The following is a 24,048-nucleotide window of genomic DNA, read 5'->3' as shown; positions in this document are numbered from 1 at the left end:
GGGTTACCCCCAGTTGGGTTCTTACAGATGTATCCTAAATTAAATAAATTACGTCATGATAGATCACAACGCCATTTTCTATGTTTGCCCACTTACGAAAAGGTAATAAGTTGCCTTAGCTTGTACGTATAAATTACCCTTAAGGAAGACGGTAAGAAAAATCACATGTAATTATGGCCGTCGCAGTAGTGTTAAAGCCAGTTTGAAAATCCCAATTATTAACAATACAATTATTACCATCAAAACCATTCTTAAAAACCTAACATTGAGTCCGAAACATGACCTACAAATCGGTAAACCATCTTGGTTTAATTAAGCACCAATTGAGCAATTAAGCCCAGAAAAAGATTAGCCTCTAAAGTCAGCGCTTGGCTCTGAGTGGCTGACATGAGAAGATTGGTTTCATATATTAAAGGACATCTTAAAAAGTGTACAATTTTCAGATCACTATTAACATTAAAAACGATTAAGCCAAGCTACAATATACTTAACAGTGCAGCAGTAATTAGACTAACCCAGGTTACCTTAAACACATGAAAAGTTGCTTATCTGATCTACAATCTGTAGTTGGTCGAAAACTGAAAAAATACACTCACAGGCAAAAGCTAGTGTATAACCTCAGGCCTTACACATAAAGTAATCTATAAGTAACCACGAGAGCATTCAACCTGCACACACAGTACATATAATAAATACCCCAAAAAGTAAACTTTAACTATGTTAAAGTACAAGGAAAGGTTACGTTTATACAAACGTTGGCCGTGTAGCACTTATATTTTAAACAAAATTAACTGACGAGAGTGTAGTGTAACGTGAAGTGCTCGATTTCTATCCCATATGAACCATGTTAGCGTTAGCCCTACTGATGGAAATGGGCCCACACAAGGACAGAAAAACTCTGAACAGGGTGGGAAGTGAACCCACGACCTTCGGGTTAGATCTCCGCCGCTCTACCGACTGGTCAGAGTTTTTCTCTGTCCTTGTGTGGGCCCAGTTCTATCAGTAGGGCTAACGCTCACGTGGTTCATATGGGATAGAAATCTAGCACTTCACGTTACACTACACTCTCGTCAGTTAATTCTGTTTAACTATGTTATTTGATTATTAATTACGTTTCTTCAGGTTTCATTGAAGTTCTATGGCTTGTTCACGAAAGGAGAAAGCTGTAGTGCAAAATGACCAAGAATAAGTAACAACTTGGATAATTCTTGAATCATACAAAATTAACGCTTGCCCATCAACAAATTTCAACCAGAAAATAACAGGGAAAACATCATGAAACCCTAGCTCTTGAACACGGACTCCTTGTTTCACTATTCGAGTCATTCAGTTTTACTTTACCTCTTCACATTCATAAGTGAGTATGGACTGTAGCCAAGTTTGTTACTTTTTAAAAATCTGAACAGAAAAAAAAATTGTACCTTTTGTTTAAGGCTTGTTATTTGTCTTTCCTTGGTAAGCAGTATGCTTTGTAGATTCTCAACAGCATACGAATTTTCTGAATGTTCTGATGACACTGAAATTAGTTTCTTCTCCTTTTGTTTTAATAGGTCCTCTCTCACATCAAGTCGACCACGTATAGATTCCAGCTGTAAAAGGAAACCGGAAAAGGAAACAGCTAAACCACAGCAGTTTAATTCAACAGATGTCCAGCATTTCATTGTGGGTGTCACTTTTAACACAAATGGCTCATGCACTATAATTTTTACAACAAAATAATAGTAGTCATGTCAGAACCGCAACTGCGTGAAAATGGTGAGGTTATTCTAAAGAAGTTAAAGAGAGTATATGATCGTGTTAATCAGGATATGGACGACAAGGAGTAATATTATGTGAAAAGGAAGAAACACAATGTAGTGAAGTGAGGTGATAAGATACAAGTAGGAAATGGAATGGAGGAAGATGAAAAGACAAAATGACTAGCACTTGAAGCTTGCCACAAGGTTGTGTTGTAAATAACAAAAAAGCCTTGCAAAATACAAGGAGAGTGGTGGAGTTGGATTCACAACCATATCATATCTCGTTCCAGAGATATTCAAGTTTTTGTTCAAAAATTGATGTCGTCACAAACCGTACACACGAATCTAATAAATCGCAAAATTGAGAATATCTCCGAAAATATTGGATGGGTATTGTTCCAACTTGGCAGCAGTAATCTACGTCAAGTGAGGCACAAGATGATGCCTCTATGCTGTAACCATGGCAACCATTTTTTGCTGCTTGGTCTATTTAAGGAGGCTCGAAATAGTTTCTCCTTTTTTCAAACAAATAAACACATTCTGTTTTTAAATACAGTTAGGGTAATCATATCAAGACAAAATTTGGCCAGGATATTAAGTACCCATCATAGATTTCTCACATCACATTTTCCTCCAAGATAACGTTACCATGGCAACGATATAAGGCATTTCCTTGAGCCTTAAAATCAACATATATTGTCTTTTTTTTAAAAAAATACGGGACGGTTAAATCTTCCCATTCAGCGTTACCAGATAATGTTAGAAATAATCTCTAAAATATTTAAAATTCAACAAAATCTGTCGGTCCGTTTTTCAGAAAAATACGTTTTTTTAAAATGTGTCGCTAATTTCTTTTTTCACCTACCATCTATTTTTAAATTTGAAAGACAAACGTTTTAAACTAATCTAAGGTTATATGCAAAAAGTGAAAGAAATAAACCGTCCGGAAGCAGAGATATAAGCGAGTAAGGTTGCAAAATCAGGAAAATGAGGGGGTTACAAGATTGAGTGCACGTGCGAGTGAAGCTACAGGCCAACACAAACGGATTTAAGTTACCATGAAACCGTTTGTGTACAATTTTCGTCGTTTTCGTGAATAGGAGATGTCTATTTATATCCCATGTGTATAGGAATTAGAAGAAAGGTGAGCGAAACTAGCGGTATTTGTTTACTTCTGGTGACCCACTTTGAATCGTGAACTGACGCGAGCAGCTTTAAGAATTGCGTGTGTGGCTCAGCGCGCGCGCGTAAGCCACACGCGCAATTCGTAAGCTGCTCAGTAAGCTGCTCGCGTCAGCCGCCTCGTAATTCTCGTCACCGCCTCGTAATTCTATTGTCCATTTTGCCGCACCGAACAAAGTAAACCGATACCTTTCAGGTATTCCAATAACTCAATTTATTTTGACACATATGGCTACAATACCAATTAACAATGATAGAGATAACGTGGATTTTGCAACAATTTAACGTTTCAGTCAGTTTATCCCAATATCACCGAGGTGTAAGAATTTCTTATTTACGGTCCTTTCATTCGCTTTGCCAGATTTTAGGTTGGTGTGTTCACAAGTTTGTTTTGCATCTGGAAGATGTTTATATTTTCAATTACAACCTCTCCCAAGGGGTTATCGCGCACAGCTTTTGACCAATGAAATCCCCGCGTCCTAATTCTATTGTGCATTTTTCTGCACTTCAAATCCATTTTAAAACTCGGTATACCCTCTTTAGGTATCACGAGTAATACGATTCTAGTAGATGTTCTCCACAAATTGAGCATACCAGGTTTGTTACCATGGCAACATACTGGGTTCCAGACCTCCCTGATATTAAAGGCTTTGCTGGTCACCTTTAACGTTCTATTTTGATATTTGCCAATGGTGCCACATCTGCATGATCCTGCAAGCATATACATACGTTAGGTCGAGTTTGTGGCCTTCTGAAATGTTTTTCTAGCTTAAGAGCACAAAAAATATTGAAATCAGGTTGGGGGGACTGGAAAAGAGTGAGTTGCCATTGGGACCAATTTCTTTATGGCCGTAGGTGTGTTGCCTGTAGAACTGTTAGCCTTCCAAGTTTCAATGGTCTCTGCTGCAAATTGACCGAGAAGGCTCTATTCATATACTTGATGTTATATTGGGTTGAGTGAATGACGTCATCAGTGCTCTTCTTTGCATATTTTACACTTTTTTCAAACCTAAATATTTCCAGAACCAAGGCAGATATTTCCAAACGGTAAAAGGCGTTTTAAATCTTTCCTGGAATTCTACGTGATAAACCTAAACGTTCAAGGGATAAATATTTGATCATAGTAGCACTTTAAATGGTGTACCATAAAAGATTAACAGACTTTATTTTATATTCATTTATTCATTTACTAATTAATTGATTTATTTATTTATAACGATACTAATACAGGTTTTCAAAACTAAATACAGAGCATTTCCCTTACAATACATTGGTTGATATTTCAAAGGGACAGAAAGGAATTAAAACTAGCAAGACGTTAACAAATAAAAGACTAAAAGAAAAAGTAGAAGAAGTGGCACATCCTCCCAAACAAATGTATTTGGGGCAGCTCATGCACAAAGTGTTGTCCATTTTGTTCTGAATTTCCTTAGTGTGTTATTTTTGAAAGCAATTGTACGTTCACCACAAAGGATCTTTTCATTAAGTAACAAGCTGAAAATTTCAAAGCTGGGAGAGGCTTTGTTTACGCATGCATATATGCGTGATATGCGTGATATTTTGCAAAGATAACAAAATGATTCAGGGCTTGAAACAGATTTGATTCTGGTTTATAGCCATATACATGTAAAATATCCGTAGCATTTAAGGCGACATTTTCTGATCGCTTTTCGTTCTTCCAGCTGATTACCATTTGCCAAAAAGTTCGAGTTCTGGGACATTCATGTAGAAGATGAAGTAAATTTTCGTGGGAGTGCTTACAACGATCACATCTCGGAGATGTTTTCAGCTTCATTTTGCAAAGATTGTTGTTAGTAGGTAGGACAGTTATGTATCACCTTATATTGAAAAGACCGTAGCTTGTTTTCCTTTGTGACTTTGAAGGGTAATTCATACAGTAGATAGCCTTAATTAACCGGGAGATTTTGTTCGACTAGTTTGATTTCTACATTCGGAGGTCTGAGCTTTTCCAACACAAGCATTTTACGAGAGGTTTTGGCAGTGACATTCGCAGGAGTAAGGTTGTGTTCATCAATATCAGGGTTTCTTCTGAATTAAGAATTTACCTTTTCCATGCATCAGGGATGGCAGAAAGGAGACCATTATACGTTAGAAAGTCCAATGACAAACTGTATTTTTGTTGAAACTCCGATCTTATAAGATGTTTCTGCTTTCACTTAAAAGGTGGTAGATTTTAATAACCCCTTTTCTATACCATAGCGAGTAAAACACTGGTTTCCCATCAATTCTTACAAAACGGTTATTCCAAATAGTTTCCTGTTGGTAGTCCCTAACCGTGGAAGGGTTTCTAGAGTGTAGTTCCTGCCAAACAGGCAATGTATCTCAGTAAAATGTTGGCACTTCTGGAGCCAAATTTAAATCTCGAGTGTCAAAATTACAATCGAAGCTAAATCGACCCCCATATTGAGATGTATCTGAGGAGAAGAGAGAGCACAATCTACTGCCATCTGCCTCACATAAGCGTTTACCCCATCCTGCTTTAAGCCATTTATCCAACATGGTGAAGTCAGCCATATTAAGACCACCCTTATCTACAGGACTTATGAGGGTGTGGCGTTTTACCTTATCGGATTAAAGTTCCAAATGAATTTGAAACAAATATCATTGTTATACCTCCCAACTCAAATACGTTTTCTGATTGGAAATGCTTCGCCTCGGGGAACATTGAGGGTCTCGGGGAAACAAAACTCACTGTTTTCCTTGGGGCCAGTCATTAAGTGCTTATTGACTTTTTCAGGGAAGTTCGGAGGCACTGTAAAAACAGACGTATTGTAAACTAGTTTAGAGATGGCGAGTGTCTTAACAATACAAATCCTTCCTATGAGAGTTAAATTCATGGTCGTCCATTGATTTAAAACGTTTTTTAGAGTCACAAATTTTTCTTCGAAATTAATTCTATAACTGGTGGTGGGGTCATACGCGAAGGCGACACCAAGCGCAAAGACATATTCTTCTGGCCACGCAATGTGAAATGGTGCGTGCTTACCTAAATGGCATCTTAGGCTTCCAAGCCACATCCCTTCCGTTTTTATAGTATTTAATTTCAGACCAGAACAGGTTCCAAATTCATTTAAGAGATTGAATAGGTGGTTGGCAGAGCACTCATCCTTTACAAATGCTGTTAAAGTCATCTGCATAGATACTTAGTTTTAATTCAGTCTCATTCATTGATTTTCAAACCACAGACGTTTTCATTTAGTCTGATTGCTTGGGCGAGCACCTCAATTGCCAAGACAAAAAGAAGCCCTGACAAGGGGCAACCTTGTCGAACACCTCTACAGAGCTGGAAAAAGTCTGATGCCTGTTTAATGGCTACTGTAATTGCATTGCTAATGAAAAAGTATACTTGGCAAACATTTGAATCCACAAAGCACAAAAATATTGTCTTGCTTTAAATGCCAAAGTACATAATATTCTTTTTATTGCAGAATCAAATCAAGGAACACTGCTCGCAATGACACAAAACTATTACACCGTACTAGTTGTGTTCGACTTGTCCACCATGAATTTTTCAAAAAGAACTGAGCAACAGTTGATTGATTTCTCCATATATTTGTACTGTTACTGATTGCTTTTTAAATGAACCGAAAGCATGGATTTTATTGCTTCTTTTCATTGTGTCTATTTTTATTGCGTCTATTTCTTGTTGTGGCATTTCCAATATTATTGAACATAGTCTTGGAACGACCCGTGCAGCAAAACCACCTTACAGTGTACAATTACAGTACTTGTTGGTAAATGTTGATCAGGTGTAATGGGTTAAAAGAAACCTTGAAATCACTCAAAATAAAATATTTAGTGTTTATTAAAGTTCGAAAATTAAAGCTCTAAGCGGATATTCCACTCTGCACACACACCTTTTCAAAACATTTAAACAAAAAAAAAGCAGTAAGTGATTTTTCATCCAACTACAACAACTATGTGTTGCTGATTGCCTGTCAGAGGATTATGACTAAATTAATACAATTATTTTGTAGACCAACAGGAGAAAACTATACCCAAAGTAATTACACCGAAATGTTCTCAAAAAGAGTCAAATATTTGTGCCGGCATTCATTGATCAGGCTACAATTGTAGCTAGAGGAACAAAGAATTAACACACAGCCAAAACAGTATCTTGCATATATGTTGACAGTTTCAATAGCTGTCTGCCATTTGTATCAAAATTTACACTGACTGAAATGAAACAAGGAAGCTACAACATGACACTGACTGGAGGAATGTTGTCATGACAATTAATTTAATTTAATTTAATTTAATATTATATTTTTCAAGGTCATATTTGACATTCCATAAAATTTCACCAAGTGTGAGTTTTGATAGATGGTTGAAAATTATCAAAACGATAAACATTAGGACAAGATTTTGATTTGGCTTCATGTTACAAACTTACTTATACTTTAAATAGCATTCAATTTGCACAAAAAATAATACCGTTACTGTAAACATAAACATCAGCTGCACTTTTAGAAAAGCAAAAAACTGAGTTTGAGAGCTCAAAACAGTAAGGAAGTTTTTTACTGTTTTTACATATTTTTAAATTACCGGTATCATTCACATTAATAGGCATGTCTTTGTCAAGTGATCATTCAAAAAGTTACATATTGTCCTGATTGTGATTCTATTATGATTATTACATAGTTTACTCTTATAGCATGATGTTGCCAGACCCATTTTACAAATGAAAGGTTTCGTATGTGATGAAAGCATACTCAGCATGGCAAAGGAGCAAACAAGAAAGTATAGAGTATTTTCTTTATGTAAGTTCTTGGGAAAGCAGGAGCCCTGAGCAAGATCAAATCAACATTCATGTTGGAAAATAATGAAGATCTGTCCACCAAACTATGTTTTAGTTGACTAACATAGAAATTCGATTAGTTGGTTATTCCTGGTGTTTATAGTACTGCACTATGTTAAAAAACTAGGCTTGCTAATGTGGGCAAGAATGTAATGGTGAGGAGCTATAAATTCTACAAAAGTCTGCTGCTGTATCTTGTGTCTAAGACCCATTAATTATTTTATTCAATACTACCGAGAAAATTACTACCAGAATACTTTCTAGTGACTGTCTAGGAAATTAAATGATTGTATCGATGGTAAACCTCTGTATAATGTATTATTGCATACAGTCATGTACATGTAATTATGATTCCTACCTCCCCTTGTAAGTTTTTGATTCGCTGCTCCTTAGCAGAAAGGGAGGTCTGAAGAATGCCAATATGGTCTTGTTGGTTTGACTGATGGGCTTTGAGAGTTTCTAGTTTGGTCTCAGCTGCTGTTAACGCAGCATCTTTCTTACCAAGATCCACTTTCAGTGATTCAATCTATAAATTAACCAGATACCAAAAGCAATGAAAACAACAACAGTCTTTCCTAGTCATGTACATGTTCACTGTATACATGGTTTGAGTAAACTGATATTATTCCCTTATGTGAAGTTGGTCTGGTCTTTGTAGACCATTGGGAATGGACGCTCAGGCTCCTCAAAAATCAAATTATGTAATTTTTCAAAATGTCTTTCCAGCATTTTAGGTGTGTGTTCAGTCCGAGTCCGCAGTCCAAATTTATTTTAAGAGTTCAAAATGCCATTGTGATTTTAATGTAAATGCATACAATGTATATGTACATGTACACAGCACACTACTATTATAACATGCATGTCTTTCCTTGATTCAAAACTACATGTATGACTGCATGCATGGGTTGGTGTAGTCCTCAGATAATTAACTCTCCTTTTAAAACTTTCACTCTCAGAATTGACAACAGAAATGTAATACCAACTGACTTACATGTAGGTATGCAAAAACACTCATTTTTGTTGACAATGCAAATTCTGTACACAATGGTTTTCCTAAACATTTCCCCCAGAGGGGATCGAAAACTGCAACCATCTCATCAGTTATAATACCTTTTCAATGACATTATTGCCCTTTTTAGAATAAAAATATATATATTGCTCAATTTTTTATCGCTAGTGGCTGAATATAATTATAATTGTATTAAGGCTACTTTAAAGGTTCAAGTATAAGCCACACCTTTTTTCGCAAAATTGAAATAAAAATCAGGGGTGCAGTTTATCTACGGAATCATCTGAGTTTGGAGATTTCTAAGGCTTAATCTAATATTCAGATGTCACTGAATAAATAATAATAATATTATAACATGTTGTTGATCATTGCCTTTTTCATGAGTCGTGGCTCCCAAAGAAGCCATTTGTGTATCTTGAAGCATTCATTTGCGATTCTTGTCCTCCAATTAAGAGTTCTTTTCAAGTGATTAAGTTTCGCTTTACTTGAACAACGTACTGAACACCAACCTACAGTGTACAGAGAATCTTCATTCCTCCACAAAGCTGTTAGCTACATGACAACAGCTGCCGGTCACTTCGACGTGTAATTATCTTTCCGCCACAAGCAAGAAAATACCAAGATGTTCGCGAGAACTCACGAGGCACATGACCGACTGTTTCATTGTTTCCCAAACTTGCATGACTTCTAATTAAGCACTCGTGTGTATCATTTGAATCACCTTCAAAACACCATGTATGAGCCCACCATACATTGAGTTATAGGCCTAATACGTTACAATGTATTGCTCCTTACAACGAACGTGTCAGTGTTTTGAAACCGTACTTGTTTAAGTCCTTGTTGTTTACTAATAGAACTTCAATGAAACTTCAAAGTTTGTAGTCTATTTTTTTTGTCAAAATTCGAGCTCCCAAACTGGGGGTGTGGCTTGTCTACGGGTGCAGCTTATACATGGACTTTTAAGGTACTATGCAAGAAAAAAGAGAAAAAAAAAACTTGAGGAACACCAATACCAAACAAATAAAAATTGACCATTAGAGTGATCTCTGAATACTGTAATTAACATTAAAGTACTTATTAATTACCTTGGACTTCATGAATTTTGAGTGACTTTCATAAACTTCTGCCTGCTTCTTGTCTTCTCTTCTCCTCTTTTCATCATCTGATGCAGCTTTCTTCAAGTTTACAATCTGAAGCATTTTTGTTTTGTTTGGACAGAAAATACATGAAGGCATTCAACAACAAAACCACATCCCCATTTTCTTTATATTTAATTTTTTTTATGCCAACTTGAGACCACAGATAGTTGAAGATGTACTTAATGTAAATTTTAGGCAAAACAAAATCATGCAGAGAAAGAAGATGAGATACTTACATGTACACTGTAAAGCAATCATCATTTCATTAAATATCTAGAGACATTTTACATGTAGGTTTAAAATAATGTTACTGCACAATTATTAAACCCAGATCATTAAAATACTTTACTTTTAATACCAGGGAGTACCTATATCTTTTGGAACTAAAGCTAAATGTAACGTAAAAAGGGGAAGACAAACCTGGGCTTCAAGCTGACCAATTTGGGCATTCATCTCAGCAATGTGGCTATCCTAATACCATGACAAGAAAAAAAAATCATATAACAAATTAACTTTACATGTACATGTATCCTTTAATAACTAACCATTTAATAGGGTGAATTCCTAGTTCCTTTTTATTTGACTCCATAAGCACATTAACACAGGAATACTGACAGCCGGCGATTTGTAAGAGGGCACCCGCTCGAGCTCCGGCAGGAGCCGGGTCTTACTGAAAGCACTGGTACAATAGAATTGGTATAAATACCAATGAACTTATTGTTAGACATGCAAGATGATTCTGAGCAACAAAAGGCCTTCGTCCAGGGCAGTGTCCAAGATTTACTGTAACTAAAAATGTACTGTATGCTTCTCAATCAACCATATTTTAATTCATGCATCCCTTTGGCTTTGTTGTGTTTCTTTCATGCTGTTCTACTTTTGAGAGTCATGAATTTACACCACTTTGCATGTTTCATTCCCGCACACTAACAAAAAAGTCAAAGACATGTTGGAAAAAGGACTTGAGAAGAATATGCATGTTTGCCCATCATGTTTGCATGCAACCTCACACTTACCGGTATGTATAGTCTCAATACTTGACTATTTAGTAATACCTACATGTAGAAATCATTGCTCTACTGATTGCTGTCTGTTTGCATTTTATTTCCTTGAAATAAGCCACGATATTTGTGTACACTAAGAAAGCAGTGGAATGTACATGTATTACCTATATGCACCGCTCTCAATCATGACTCTGACTGTTTCTTTATACATGTAGCTCCAGACCTTTTGACAGAAGGCTGGGCATTTGCAGCAAAGAAAAATTCACTCTACAGAAATGATACAGTACTTTCCATTGGATGGCAAAGACTTTAACACTAAGTTTCCTCATACAGTACCTTAGATAAAAGGTTTGCAGATTGCTTCAATTCATCACTGACATTGTTGATTCTAACATGGTCGACTTCCTACAGAATAAAACAAGTTAGTAGACACGTCAAGATTGCTAACTTTTTCTCTCATGTGGACCACTTTCTCTCATGTGGACCACTTTTTCTCAATGTGGTCCACTTCTAGGGGTGAACGGGTTATAATGTATAAAAAAATATATGACCTCTCACGAGAAAACGCACCTAATGGCTTTCTGTGTGTGACCAGAATTCCGTGTGGTAGCAGTGTGGTAGCCATGCAGAAATAATTTAAACTCGTGCACATGGCCTAAATGCTCACTCATGTGCACGACTTGCTAGCCCGTGTGGAAAAATCTTCCACTTGTTTCATGTGGCAGAAACATCTTGGGACTGATCTTTCTTCGTTCTTATTTTAGCCAGTCACATATAATATTATGATGCAAACAGGACTTCTGATATTACGCGATGGTGCGATTTCGCACAATCAACCTCAAATCGCACCAGATGCGATTTTTCGTTAATTGTGCGATCAGATTCTGATCGCACAATTAACGAAAAATCGCATAATTCACAAAAGGAGGCACAAAATTCATAAAACGAACCATAAATCAACACGTTTCGCCATTTTTAAGATGATTTACATGTATCTTGGAAAAAGTTAAAAATCCTTTGCCACCTTCGATTTCGTAAACATTTGAAGTTCAAGGCTTTATTTTGCATGTCAGGGACCTGGTACGAGTCTCCTTCTATTGGTGCAACACAAACACGCACTTACATAAACAACACTGAAATGATGACACAGTTGCCTTCTCTTAGAGACGAGATTTGTGAAAAATAAGCGAAGTTGTAAGTTTTTTCGGCAAAATGTAGTTTCTTTCATTGAAAGAACTGATAAAAACTGATAAAAACTGATAAAAACTTACTCATGGATAAGTTTGTTGTGAAAACGCCCACTTTTTCTTCAATGAAGAAGGAAGTTCCCACCTTCCGCCCAATCTGACAGCTCACGATCGAGCAAGAAAGTACCTCACAGGTACGGTCCACGTGGACGATGGACTGATGTTTTTCTTGTCGTGCAATATTACGGCCGTTTGTACGAGAGAAAATAAGCAGCGGCTTACTCTGGCAACAGTGTACAAAATACGCAAAAGGAACTATTTATACGAATATACATGTATATTCCCAGGTCAATATAAGCCGCAGCATGTGAACGTAGATTTTGTACCATTTATACCGGGTGAACATTCGAGTCTTATGTAAGACGCGGCCAGAGAAAGGCGCGGCTTATTTTCTCTCGTATAAATGGGGTATGGCCCTATTGTGATTGACCATCTTCGGAAGTTCGTGGTTGACAAGCACCTTGATCATTTATTTGGCATGTCAGCTGTGTCCTTTCAACTTTTAACGTGGTGCACGAGTAGTGCAGAAGACCTTATTTTTTTTATTTATCCCAAGTAATGTCGATCGAGATACATAATTACTTTTCCTTTGTGTTCAAATGTCTTTAGGGCAGCAAAAAAGACTAAGTAGTGTTTTTCTTAACCTGAAACCTTATAAGACAAGCTTACACTTGCTGAGAAAAAAATTGCATAATTTACATCATTTATTGCATAATTGGCCTTTCTAATCGCACAATCTGCCCTGAAAAAATTGCATAATTTGCATTTTTTAATTGCACCCTATCAGAAGGCCTGTACAAATGTACAGTAACTTTATACAGTGTATTACATTGTAATTAGCACCCAATAAGTCCATGTTAATTCTAATGCAAAAATAAAATGTAATGCAAAAGAAAAGTGTAGTTGCTCAATGAAAAAGGCATGTTTTGAATGGTTTTCAAAGGGTTTTCAGAGGTACAATCCAAAGAGATATGTGTCAGGATGGGTGGGGGGGGGGGGGGGGGATATATAAAGGTTCCTTATTGGAAGGGATTGTACATGTATACTTTATAGAATTATACTAAATCAAGCGACAGGTTTGATCTGACTTTGGTATAATTGTGAACAATATTAATAAGATCTAAGACCCTACTCAATCTGCATAATAATTTATTACATTAGTACTACATGTACCTCTTGTAAGGATGCTATTGCTCTGTCCCGTTCGTCAATTCCTTCTCGTAATTTGGCTAGCTGATTAAGTGCATCTGTGAGTTTCTTTCTATCCATGCTATGGTGATCCTTGTTCATTTCAAGTTGCTTAGATTCCACTCCTTTATTACTTTTAATCATTCCCATAAGCTGAGCAATTGTTTCATCTTTTGCTTGCATAGCCTGTTGCTGCGCCTCCAGCCTAGCACTCAATTCCTCCAACGATCTTTGGAGTATAAAGGTTTCATTGTCCTGTCTGTCTTTTTCAACCCGTAAAATTTCAATTTCTTGTTGGAGTTCATCCTGAGATTGCACAGAAAGTGATGCAGGGGATGATCGTTCAGTTTGTTCCCTCTCTTTTTGCAACCGTTTTTGAAGATCTTGAATTGTAGCTGTTCTTTTCTGAAAGGAAAGAAATAAATAAATATTGTTTATAATACTTGTAACTTTAGGTCTGTGTGCATAATGGTCCTCACCATCATCACTATCAATTAATTTGAAAGTCGTTTCCTCAAATTATCCCACTGGACTTACAGGTATTTTTCAGTATTACTGCATGGAATCATGGCCAGGTTTTTAGTATTAAAAACCCCCTATTTTCTGCAATTGTCTAGAGCTCACACTGTCAGACTGGTAAAAAGATACATGACTTTGTAATTCATCATCATCATCATCATCATCATCAATTTTGATCCGGGTTTATCCCCATAGATGGGGGTGGCCGGATTTACCCCACTTTGGAAGTAATCTCCCACCCTCCATCTTGCTCGATTCATGGCATCCTTTTTCTACAATCCAACACTCTTGCTCTCCTTTTCCACTTGCATCTTCCATGTCTTCTTTGGTCGTCCTCACTTCCTCTTGCCCTTCACTTCAAACTCCAACACTTTTCTCAGAAAATGCCCATCATCCCTCCTCAACACATGCCCGTACCATCTCACTCCATTCGCCTTTGCCATCTGAAACACTGTTTCCTTCAATCCTAACATCTCCATTTATAGGTCCTCTGTCCTCTTCTTCTCCATCAGTTTTGCACCACACATTGCTGTCACCATTGCTCTCTTGGTCCTTCTCAAAATTGCCATCTCATTTTCCCTCAGACACCATGTCTCGCTCCCATATGACATTGCCAATCTTACATAACTCTGATAAACCATTCATTTTATGTGTTATTGAATGATTATAAAAAATCAAGTTCATTCCTATTTTCCATCCCGTTGCCTTTTATTTGACAGAAGCACATTCCTTATGCCCACTAAGCATACAGCTAATGTAATTTTAAATAAATACAATCTTTCCAAAAAATTAATTTTGATACTTGGCATTTTGCCACCATCTTTATATTTTTAATCCTTTTGTTTACCCTGAAAATTATCCTTTAGCATTTAATGGACATAAAAATGATAGAAAAGTTCTTTCTTGGTGAAAGAATGTCCAATTCAATCCATCAGATTAATTTGTGGGAAAGGTCAAAAGTCTTTGATGTTCGGCAGCAAATATTATGACAATCTCGTGACAAACGTTCAGGTGTTGGATTCCAGTTTCTCTTAAAAATAATTATTGATACACACCATCTTTAAGTTGTACATGTACTTGGGTATTCCTCATCACATTACACACGCAAGACCGCAATAAAATGTTTAACAAATTAATAGTTTGCTGCCCTATGAATGCCTCCAAAAGTCAAAGAATTATCAGTGGTCACGACAATGACTTCAATCAATAAGATTTTTCAAGTGCACACTAAATCACCAATTCCAACTCATTTATTAACTGAACTCTTGATCCGCGGGTAACTTTTGACAATTATTCTTTTGTAGAATAGGTTAATCAAGGACTTTTAGCGACAGATAAAAAACATTCATTATAAGACCATTTTGATCACAGCCATCTTCTGAAGACATTAAAATAAGCTTAATGACCCCATCATGAAAATAACAAAACAAGACACGCTTGATGGCAACAGCTGTCGACGGAAGACTGTAACAATAACTTTGCACACGGTGTTAGGAAGACTTTCGGTAAATCCTAAATTTATAGGCAAAGAAATAATCTTAAATCAGAAAGTATCTTTTCTGTAGTCATCACCTCATGTTTCACGTTTTGTACAATGTCGCTTGCTAATTTGGAATTTGAGGACCACAAAATGAATTGGTTTTGATGCAATATCAGGAAGAGCACACTTCAATAATCCAAAGATGCAAGAATGTAATTCACTCAAAAATTTGGCAAATTAAAGAGCTGCTTTTATTTTCACGGTTTCCGCACCCTCTAAGACAGAAAAAGGTAAATGCAATTTTTTTTCACTTCCATGGTATAAATCAATCCATACGCTTTCTATTACAACAAAAGCTAGACTCTTACCTGCGCCTCTTCGGAAACAACATTAAATTGTTCTCTTAACCTCACATATTTTTCCTCTTCGGCTTTTCTTGCGGCTCTCTCTTTCTTCAGTTCTGGACTCCAAAACATCTTTATGCTTCTCATGCTAGAGTTTAGTTTCGTTTCCTTAGCTTCAACCTCTTTCCTAAGCCGTGCGTTTTCCTGTTGTAGTTCAGCCATTGTCATCATCCTGTCGCTTCCGTTTACTCGACGGGGACTTGCAGTCGGTGAGGACGGTGAACCAATGGAAGAATCACTTGTTGCCGGGCTTAACTTTGGAGAATGCTCCATTTCGGCGTTTAACGAATACATCTTGGGTCACTAACTTGATAGGCTTAGTTACCATAAATCACCGCCCAACCTGAAATCTCGCCACACCAATCGACAAGTTTCGCCGATAAAATCAGCTGCAAACATGGAGAACTTCATGCAAATTATGTCAACGGATCGAAAAAAATAAGAAGGATTGTTTAGTGTGTATTCTCCACCGTATTATTTAACTCGAGTTCTACGAAGAGGTATAACTAGAAATCTCACAATGTGATTGCTTCCAATTCAATATCAACAACAATAATTTCGACGGTTCAATTCATTGCCCTCCGCGCGGAACCAGACGTCCTCGAAGACCAGAAACAGGTCATCCTGGAAAAGTATGTTTACCGTCAACATATGCGACGAATAAAGATGACTTGTCACCAGTGCAAAATAAAAGGAAGAAAATGAAAAGTGGTTCGTACCGTACCAAAGTCAGTACAAATGGGCCTAGACATGGGCCCACGGATGAGTTGACTTTCAGCGGATGTTAATGTCCATATTTGGATCATATTCGTGCAGAAAGTCACGCCAAACAAAATAACGCAACGCCTTGTATCCGGGAGAATTGTACAAAATTTGATACAGGTATGTGAAATGAAATAAAAGCAAGACCCATCTCGCATCTTGCCTTGTTCACCAATAAACGATCTTACAAATACCCGTATAAAGATTGCAAAGAAAACCACAGGACACCCAAGTTGTGTCAAAAAACTCTCTAAAACTTGTTGCGATCTAAATTATTATTGCAGGGTTTGCAGAAGAAAAACACCTTTAATTATCTTATTCCCGTTTGACCATTTCTCTATAGAATGGAGCACAAAACTTACCGATTTGAGGGTCATTCTGTTCTGTGCGTTAAAGTGTGTTGATTGAGGTGGACAGGCTTACACAGCTCCCTTGTACGTGGTCTCGTTTCCGTTTTCTCTCTTCATTACATATTTGAATGGACGCCTCTTTTAAGCGGTTCCTGTAAGATTATTTAGCAATGGTTTTTGTTCTATGAGACTTTATATTTGGATCTCTATATGGATCTGCTGCGAGATATTTTTTCTTCCAAGAAAATAGTTTGTCTTGGTAATAATATTTTTATCTTCTTGATGTTGATTTTCTCAGCAGTAATGTGAATGTGACCCGGTATGGCCTCACGCCTTTGCGTCAATTTAATTCTAGTCTCGACCGATATTTTTATCGGAGGCAGAAGAGAGTGAACGATTTTCTGCTTTGAAAGGTCCGACCCGGGCACAGGGTTATCTGGTTTTTGAACGACAGTTACAATGTGTGCTGCCATCAGTGTATCAATGAGAATTGGCTCAAGTTTTTAAAGGCCTTGCTTGCCTTTTTTCTGCTAAGAAACGCAGGAGGCGTTTTTTTCTGGTTTTGCTTTAAATCGTTTCACTCGTTCTTCTCACTTCTTCAGCGTGTTTTGCTTTATGGCCATGGTCAGTCTCATCTTCCTTGAACTTCTGGAGTTCGTTCTCGTCAATGCTCTTTGGATATTTGATGTTGATGTTTTCCCTGGAGGTTCTCCGACATATCATTGGGTCAGGCAAGACCGCGGTTTCGATGCTATCATGTCGATCGCATCAGTTGCCAATAGTTAGTTACGAGGTGTAGAGCTCCGTCTGCAAAAAAACACGGGTGTTTGTCTCTATTTGTACTCTCTGAAAGGATGGAAATTGCCAAGTTCTGATTGGCTATTACAATTATAGCCAATAGAGTTAATGTGTTTCCCACCCGTATGAGCGTAACTGGATGCTCTGTTTATTTAAAATCAAAGGCTTAAAACCAATATTTTTTTTTGTCCGCTGTTTTCAAGGAGCAAAGTGCCATGTTTACTTAAGCTCAGACTAAGGTGTCTTTTAATTAACGACTCTCCTTTGCGATATGATCGTACCAGTAGCTCCTTTAATGAAATATTTCTTTAAGGTGCGTTTGGTTTTGAATAAGGTGCCATTTCCCCACAAATATGTCAGTCTTGACGTTAGGTAAAACCGGATGGTATTGTGTGAACAAAAGGCAATACTTTCTTTTGAGTTCCGTTGTCTTTGTTTTCAAGTCTATCCATGACGAGTTATCTTCGGATAGGTATTTCCCTAAAAGTTCATTTGGGTATCCTCTATTCTTTAGGCATGTTGTGAAACTCTGCATGTTTTTATTTAATGTCGAGTGTGACGAATTTGTTCTTAGGAGGCATAGCGCTTCTCTTTTCATGAATCCTTTCTTAACTGGTGGGTGACACGAATATTGAAAGGTCTCTGTTTGATTGTTATGCGTTTGTACCCGGGGTGGGGGGGGAAGTACTTGAGTCAGTTTTCGCTGAGCATGTGCCGCTGGCCTCTCAGAACCCCCATCCCTTTATGGTCTATTTTATGTCCAATTATAGACCCCATAATCATTCTGTTGATTCTCTCACCTTTGTACACTTTTGTGTCCAATAATGTAATTTCCGAGTCTGATATTTCTGCCTTTAATAAGCTTCTTCTGCTTCACCATCTCGAATTTTTTCATAGACATTACCAATAATCTACGATGGCCCAGGAATTTTAATTTTGTGAGTCGTCACCAGTTCTCTCACAGGTCACAGGTCATTGTTTTACCAAAACAGAAAGTATCCAAAACATTCATAAAAGCTAACCTTCAGCCTAAAAGCTTTTGTTTAGACCTAATTAATTATTTATATTGCAGTGATTATGCTACTTTTTATTCAGTTAAACCATAGTTAATAGAGGGCAATGGTTGAGAAGCTCGGCAAACATCAAAGGAGCAGAAAAAGATGCCAAGATTTAGGTTGGAAAGTCCACGACCGTGCACAATCTTTTGTTTTGCGCTCATAGACTATGCATGAATTACGTAACCAACGCTTTTCTATTGGTTAGTTCCTCAGTACGGAGTAAACAACTGTTGTGTTTTGTGCACGGTCAAGGCCAAAAAAGAAAACAAAAACCTACAACAAAGAAATTTGTCGGATTTTATAACCATTCCCCTCTATTAACTATGGTTAAACCTTCAACAGTTCGTTCTCTTTCGAATGATCTACGAAAGATGGGCAAACGAATGTCGTACAGTTTTAACAGCGGCTGGTGTGATGCCTCATCGGCTTTACCAACTCAATAAAAGTGCAGGTGAAGGTGAAGAAATTGGTGTATATCGGCTTACAGATTTCAAAATTCTCAGCCCACAGGCTAATCAACACTTTTCTCTTGTTAGTTCGTCCACTTTTCGTAATATCGTTTGCCAGTTTCTTCAAGATCAGGAGCAAGGGTGGCACGCGGCCTTAATTGGTGCTAGAGGTCCCGTAAGTAGCGTAAATAGCTATAAATACCCTTAAAACGGAGCACTGATGGAAAGAAGGGGGTAAAATGAGCGCACCTTCGGCTTCCTGGGAGAATAGACGGTAAAGACCGTTAAATAAGGTGTACCTTTATGGGCCGATCAACTCGAAACTTCAACAACCCCCCCCCCTCCCGGGCATTTGAACTTTTGAAGATTGATGATCGTTCAAATTCCCGCACCCTCGGGCCAAAATGGTGTTCAAATGCCCTACCCTATCGTCGGATTTGTAGGATTTGTCTGTTATACCCCACTAAAGAACAATCGTCGTCGGCTCCTCCTGTCTTTAATAAAGCCCTCTTGAAGACCTTTTTTGTAAACCAGTCGCTCGCAAAAGCTACATCTCTGCCTTTAAACACTTCCATCTCGTCCAAACACGTGTTTTATAGCTGTTAGCGACTTCGGCGTCCGAAAAAAAATCATTTAAAACCTGACATCTCCAGTTCAATTTTCCCCACCCCACGCAGGCAAAGGTCAAATGCCCCACATCCCGGGCACAGAAGATAGTCAAATGCTCGGGTTTTGCCCGGGGAGGGGGGGGGGGGGGATGTTGAAGTTTCGATTTGATTGGCGCATTACCTTAACCTATCCGCAGGAGAAGATGATGAATTCGAAAACAAAGAGCTTGCCTGCGAAATTGAAGAGTGTCATTGGAAGTCTACGTTTTAAGTTAAAAACTTCTGGGGTTGTGTGAATGGTCGTGGGTCGTGAGTTGGCTTGGTTGCATATTGTTTCCATGGATAGTATCCGTAAAAAACTTGAAACTGGGAAGGATGATAAAAACGACGTCCACGGAAGCTCGAATATTTCAGAATTCCCGCGTTTCGTTCACACATATCGTGTTCCAAATTGATTACATTTCAGTGACAAGCCAGTTACCGCCATGATTCCTTCTGTTTTCCGAAATCTGCCTGCCCCACCCAAGCACTACGGCACATTTGATGTTTTTGCCGATTTTTCAATTTTTTTCCAAATGAAAAACTTGGGTCGCACTACGCAATGTCAACTGATGAGAGATTTTTACCGCCAAGGTAAACAAATTTTCCGAAAAGTTTTCGAAGTGCGATGTTGTACCCAATTCATTTGTATAAATATATCGAGATATTTATCTTTGGGCAAGCCTAAATTTTAATAATTTTATTTATGTACGTTGTTGTTCCCAGATATTTTTATACTGAATTAGTGTGCTTACCATACGACCAGTCCAGCCTGTTCATAACTATAAATAAGTCCGTTTTCACGAGCTCTTTCTTGCTCTTTTCACCCCTTTTTTCACCATTATTCAGCCTGTTTCCTGGTGCTTGTGCTTGCTCTTTCCTCCGCTGCTCGTCACTATAATTTCGGGCCCTTTGTTCCTCTCTGTCGTTTGTCACTGATATGTCGCCTGCTCTCAGTCGCTCTCTTTCACGTTGATCATCGTTTTAATAGTTGTCTCCCGCCTCCTGTCCCTTTCTCTTCGTTTTCCTCGTTGTACTACAAATCCAAAAAATACTTATCTCGTTTTTTTCGGTTGGTTTTTAAAGTTTAGCTCGTTTCACTAAAACGCAGTGTCAAATGCACTACCTTGGCCATGCAACTTCCCGCCAAGAAACGCGAGTTCCTGTAGTGCGACATTAACTTACATGAAAAGTTAAACGTACGGACGGACGGTCGTCAAATGACGTAACCAAACCAAAAATTTGTCAGGTACTAGAATGGATACTCCAAAATACACCTTATTTTGGAGTATCCATTCTAATCATAATATTATCCAAAACCAATAAAACCGAGGCTGATTAAACGGTGAAGAAATATATTATTTTTAGGCCTCGGAAAGTATTAGACGTATGAGGTCACAGAATGCTTTAGTTCTGATAGTAGAGTCGGTACAGGTATCGAGAAAATGTCGACAGGCATGTCAATTTTGTATCACATCTTCTAACTCACGGCTTCGCCTCGATTTTTGTAAATATGATACAACACTGCCCCGACGATGGAAACGCCGTTATGATTACCAAAAACAAAAACAAGGGGACACACCGTAACACCACCCGGATTAACCACCCGGAGTGGCCCATACATCACGCATGCGCATAAACAACCATTTCACCCGGTGAACAATCTCGACCCCCAGAGTGTCTTCCAAATTGCTTGCGTGAGAACAATCAAAAGCGTCTCTAATTGGTGCATTCATGTTAGCATGAGGAGCGAGCAGGCGCCGTAAGGTTCAAAGAGCCAATTTTTGGCAATGAAAACCTTGCGGCGCATGTTATCCTTGGGGTCGATCCGAGGCTCTGGTGACGAGAATGACCCGGTCAATTACCAGCCATGGACGGCTGTTTCGGCCTTGTTTGGCCTCATCAGCATGGCATAGTCAACTAACCAAGCAAGTGACCCCTTTAAGTGGCTGCTCCACATACAACGACTGTGGTGAGCTGGGTTGGGAACAGCCAAACTCTTCTCCCACAGTAAGCGTGTGGGAATGGCCGTTTTCACACTAGAGACGGATAATCCGGCTGCTACATTTTCCGTCTTGGTATGAATTTCGAGACAGATAACCTGTTTGAATTTCTCCCGTCTCGAATTCACATTAGACGGATAGAACGCGGGTTTTTTCTAGAGAAAAAGAAAATTTGAAGACACTTTAACGGTCTATCGGAAGCTTTGCGAATTACAGCTCTGGAACACTTCATGGCAATTAAAAAAAATAAAAAATAAAAAACGGTAGAAAAAGGAAGACTTCATTCTCCTTCCACGTGTTTTTTCTATGTTTCTTTCCTGCTTTCCTTTTCGTAATTATAACTTAAGGACGCCATGTTTTCCTTCCCAGAACTGAGTGCGCTCTTTCTACTTCCAGGCTTTTCAGGGAAAAATAAGATGACTTTATCCGTCCTGATGTGAATTCAAGACGAATCATCCGTGGATTTTCCGTCATCAAAATCCGTCTACATAGACGGATAATCGGACGGATAAAAATAGATGGATTATCCATCTAAAATGAAGACCGTTCTGTTTTCACACTAAGACGGATTATCCATGCTGGACGGATTACCTGCTCAGACGGATTATCCGTCTATAGTGTGGATCACCAAGAGTCTGGTGTGTCACATTTTATTATCATTACCACTGTTACCTGAATTAGATAACATCGTCGTATTTTCATTAAGAAATTAAGAAATACACTCGTCTCCAGGCACATTATTGAACACTTGTGCCTTCACCTCATTAAGATCAATCCAATCCACCACCAGCCCCTACACCCCTTTGTCACTTTCAGGTAAAATCGGCTTACGGCTCAAATTTGCGCCTTCATTCATTATGTGGTTTGTTACAAATAGCATTCCAAATTACACAAACAACGAACCAAAAAAGAGCAACAGCAATCTCCAAATTATAATTATCAATTGGAAGTACAATTACAAATATTTCTACGAGTACACTCTGTCTTAACGCTTATTCCAGTTCCTTAAGACGGCAAAATATTAACAATACATATTTACAGAAAGTCTACAACCCTAAGCCAGGGTAGTAAAAAGAACGAGAGCAGTAATAGCCGCAGTAGAGGATAGAAAATGATTGCCTGCGACCCAGAGAAAAAGTTTCTCTTTTTTGAAAAATCTGTTACCTCAAAATTGACTTTATTCAAATGTCCCTTTTTGAAGAGATACTAAGGCCATTTGGAACCCACCAAAAATGGTGGTTCGATTTTGCGTCTTCACGAGTTTTCTTTTTAAAAGTGCGTGGGTTTGTTTGAATCAAAGCACACCCTTAACACACGCCCCTGAATCGTACAAGGGCATACTTGTTTTGCTATTTGTACAACCTAGTAATGCGTAAGCCAAAGTGCTAAAAGGTTCGCGTCAATGTAAGCTCGCATGACTTCTTTTAGGAAAGAATTTAAGAAAGATTAATTTTTTTTTTTAAAGGAGGTTTCGAATCCAGTGTTGGTCTAGGAGGCAAACAAGACGTTCACTTGGCTATGCTTTGGTTACTCCCACAACCAATCCAGAGAATTCTTTCTATCCAGAAATTTAACAAACCAGTTCCTAAATTTTTATATCAAACGGGTCGTCAATAGAAGCAGACGAGGGCGGATTGGGAAGAACAGGTGTGTCTTCCAGTTCAAAACACGTAAGTGTTTGGTAAGCGTTCGGTCCTCCAACATCTTTGGGAGTTCTCTTCAGTCTCTCGTGACGTAATCTATAATGAAAGCAAAAACAAAATGAAGTAAAGCTATGATCCTCGCAGTTATGAACGCAATTTTAGCAATTTCGTAGAGAAGCCTGAAAAATTCAGGACTTCAACGGGGATTGAACCCGTGACCTCGCTTCGGACTTTTCACGTGTGCCAGCCTTCTGATTGCCTCCTTCTGATTGGACGCCGTTTGAGGCGAAAGAACGACGTCCGTGCACGGGCAGGTAAGGTAATACAACGTTCACTTAGTATGGCAAGCCAATTGTAGCAATATTCAATAAATGGCTCTTTCAATTCAAAGAGTCTATTTTAGTTCAAATCAACGCATAAATATACTTTTTTTGTTGAACTTCCGATTTTGCATTCAACACTTTTATTTCGTTCAATGTGATTTACTTTCGTTCAACGATTTAATGCACAGCGGTTGACCACTATTGCCTAGTCCCTCTTGATCTCGTGAGGTCACGGGAGGCTGGAATAGTCCATGTATGACCCACCATACATTGAATACTAACCAA

General features: G+C 38.2%; 2 protein-coding genes across 3 annotated transcripts in view; both read right to left on the bottom strand.

The window, feature by feature from the left end:
- Window positions 1–16,486, bottom strand: part of LOC138000769 (ELKS/Rab6-interacting/CAST family member 1-like) — a 42,515-nt gene extending 26,029 nt beyond the window's left edge. Inside the window, exons 1-7 of the mRNA XM_068847412.1 lie at window positions 15,695–16,486; window positions 13,313–13,732; window positions 11,229–11,297; window positions 10,309–10,359; window positions 9,835–9,939; window positions 8,099–8,266; window positions 1,422–1,589 (exon numbers count right to left, since the gene is read on the bottom strand). Of these exons, the coding sequence (XP_068703513.1) occupies window positions 1,422–1,589; window positions 8,099–8,266; window positions 9,835–9,939; window positions 10,309–10,359; window positions 11,229–11,297; window positions 13,313–13,732; window positions 15,695–16,024 (1,311 nt within the window). The 5' untranslated portion in view covers window positions 16,025–16,486. The remainder of the gene's footprint in view (window positions 1–1,421; window positions 1,590–8,098; window positions 8,267–9,834; window positions 9,940–10,308; window positions 10,360–11,228; window positions 11,298–13,312; window positions 13,733–15,694) is intronic.
- A 6,225-nt stretch (window positions 16,487–22,711) lies between these two features.
- LOC138000768 (cilia- and flagella-associated protein 337-like) overlaps window positions 22,712–24,048 on the bottom strand; it is a 71,121-nt gene continuing 69,784 nt past the window's right edge. For both annotated transcript variants that reach the window (XM_068847410.1, XM_068847411.1), the window contains one exon: window positions 22,712–23,536. In XM_068847410.1, the coding sequence (XP_068703511.1) occupies window positions 23,383–23,536 (154 nt within the window). In that variant the 3' untranslated portion in view covers window positions 22,712–23,382. The remainder of the gene's footprint in view (window positions 23,537–24,048) is intronic.

The sequence above is a fragment of the Montipora foliosa genome, chromosome 4 (assembly GCF_036669935.1).
Source record: "Montipora foliosa isolate CH-2021 chromosome 4, ASM3666993v2, whole genome shotgun sequence".
NCBI lineage: Eukaryota > Metazoa > Cnidaria > Anthozoa > Scleractinia > Acroporidae > Montipora > Montipora foliosa.
This window is presented reverse-complemented; position numbering and strand designations above follow the sequence as displayed.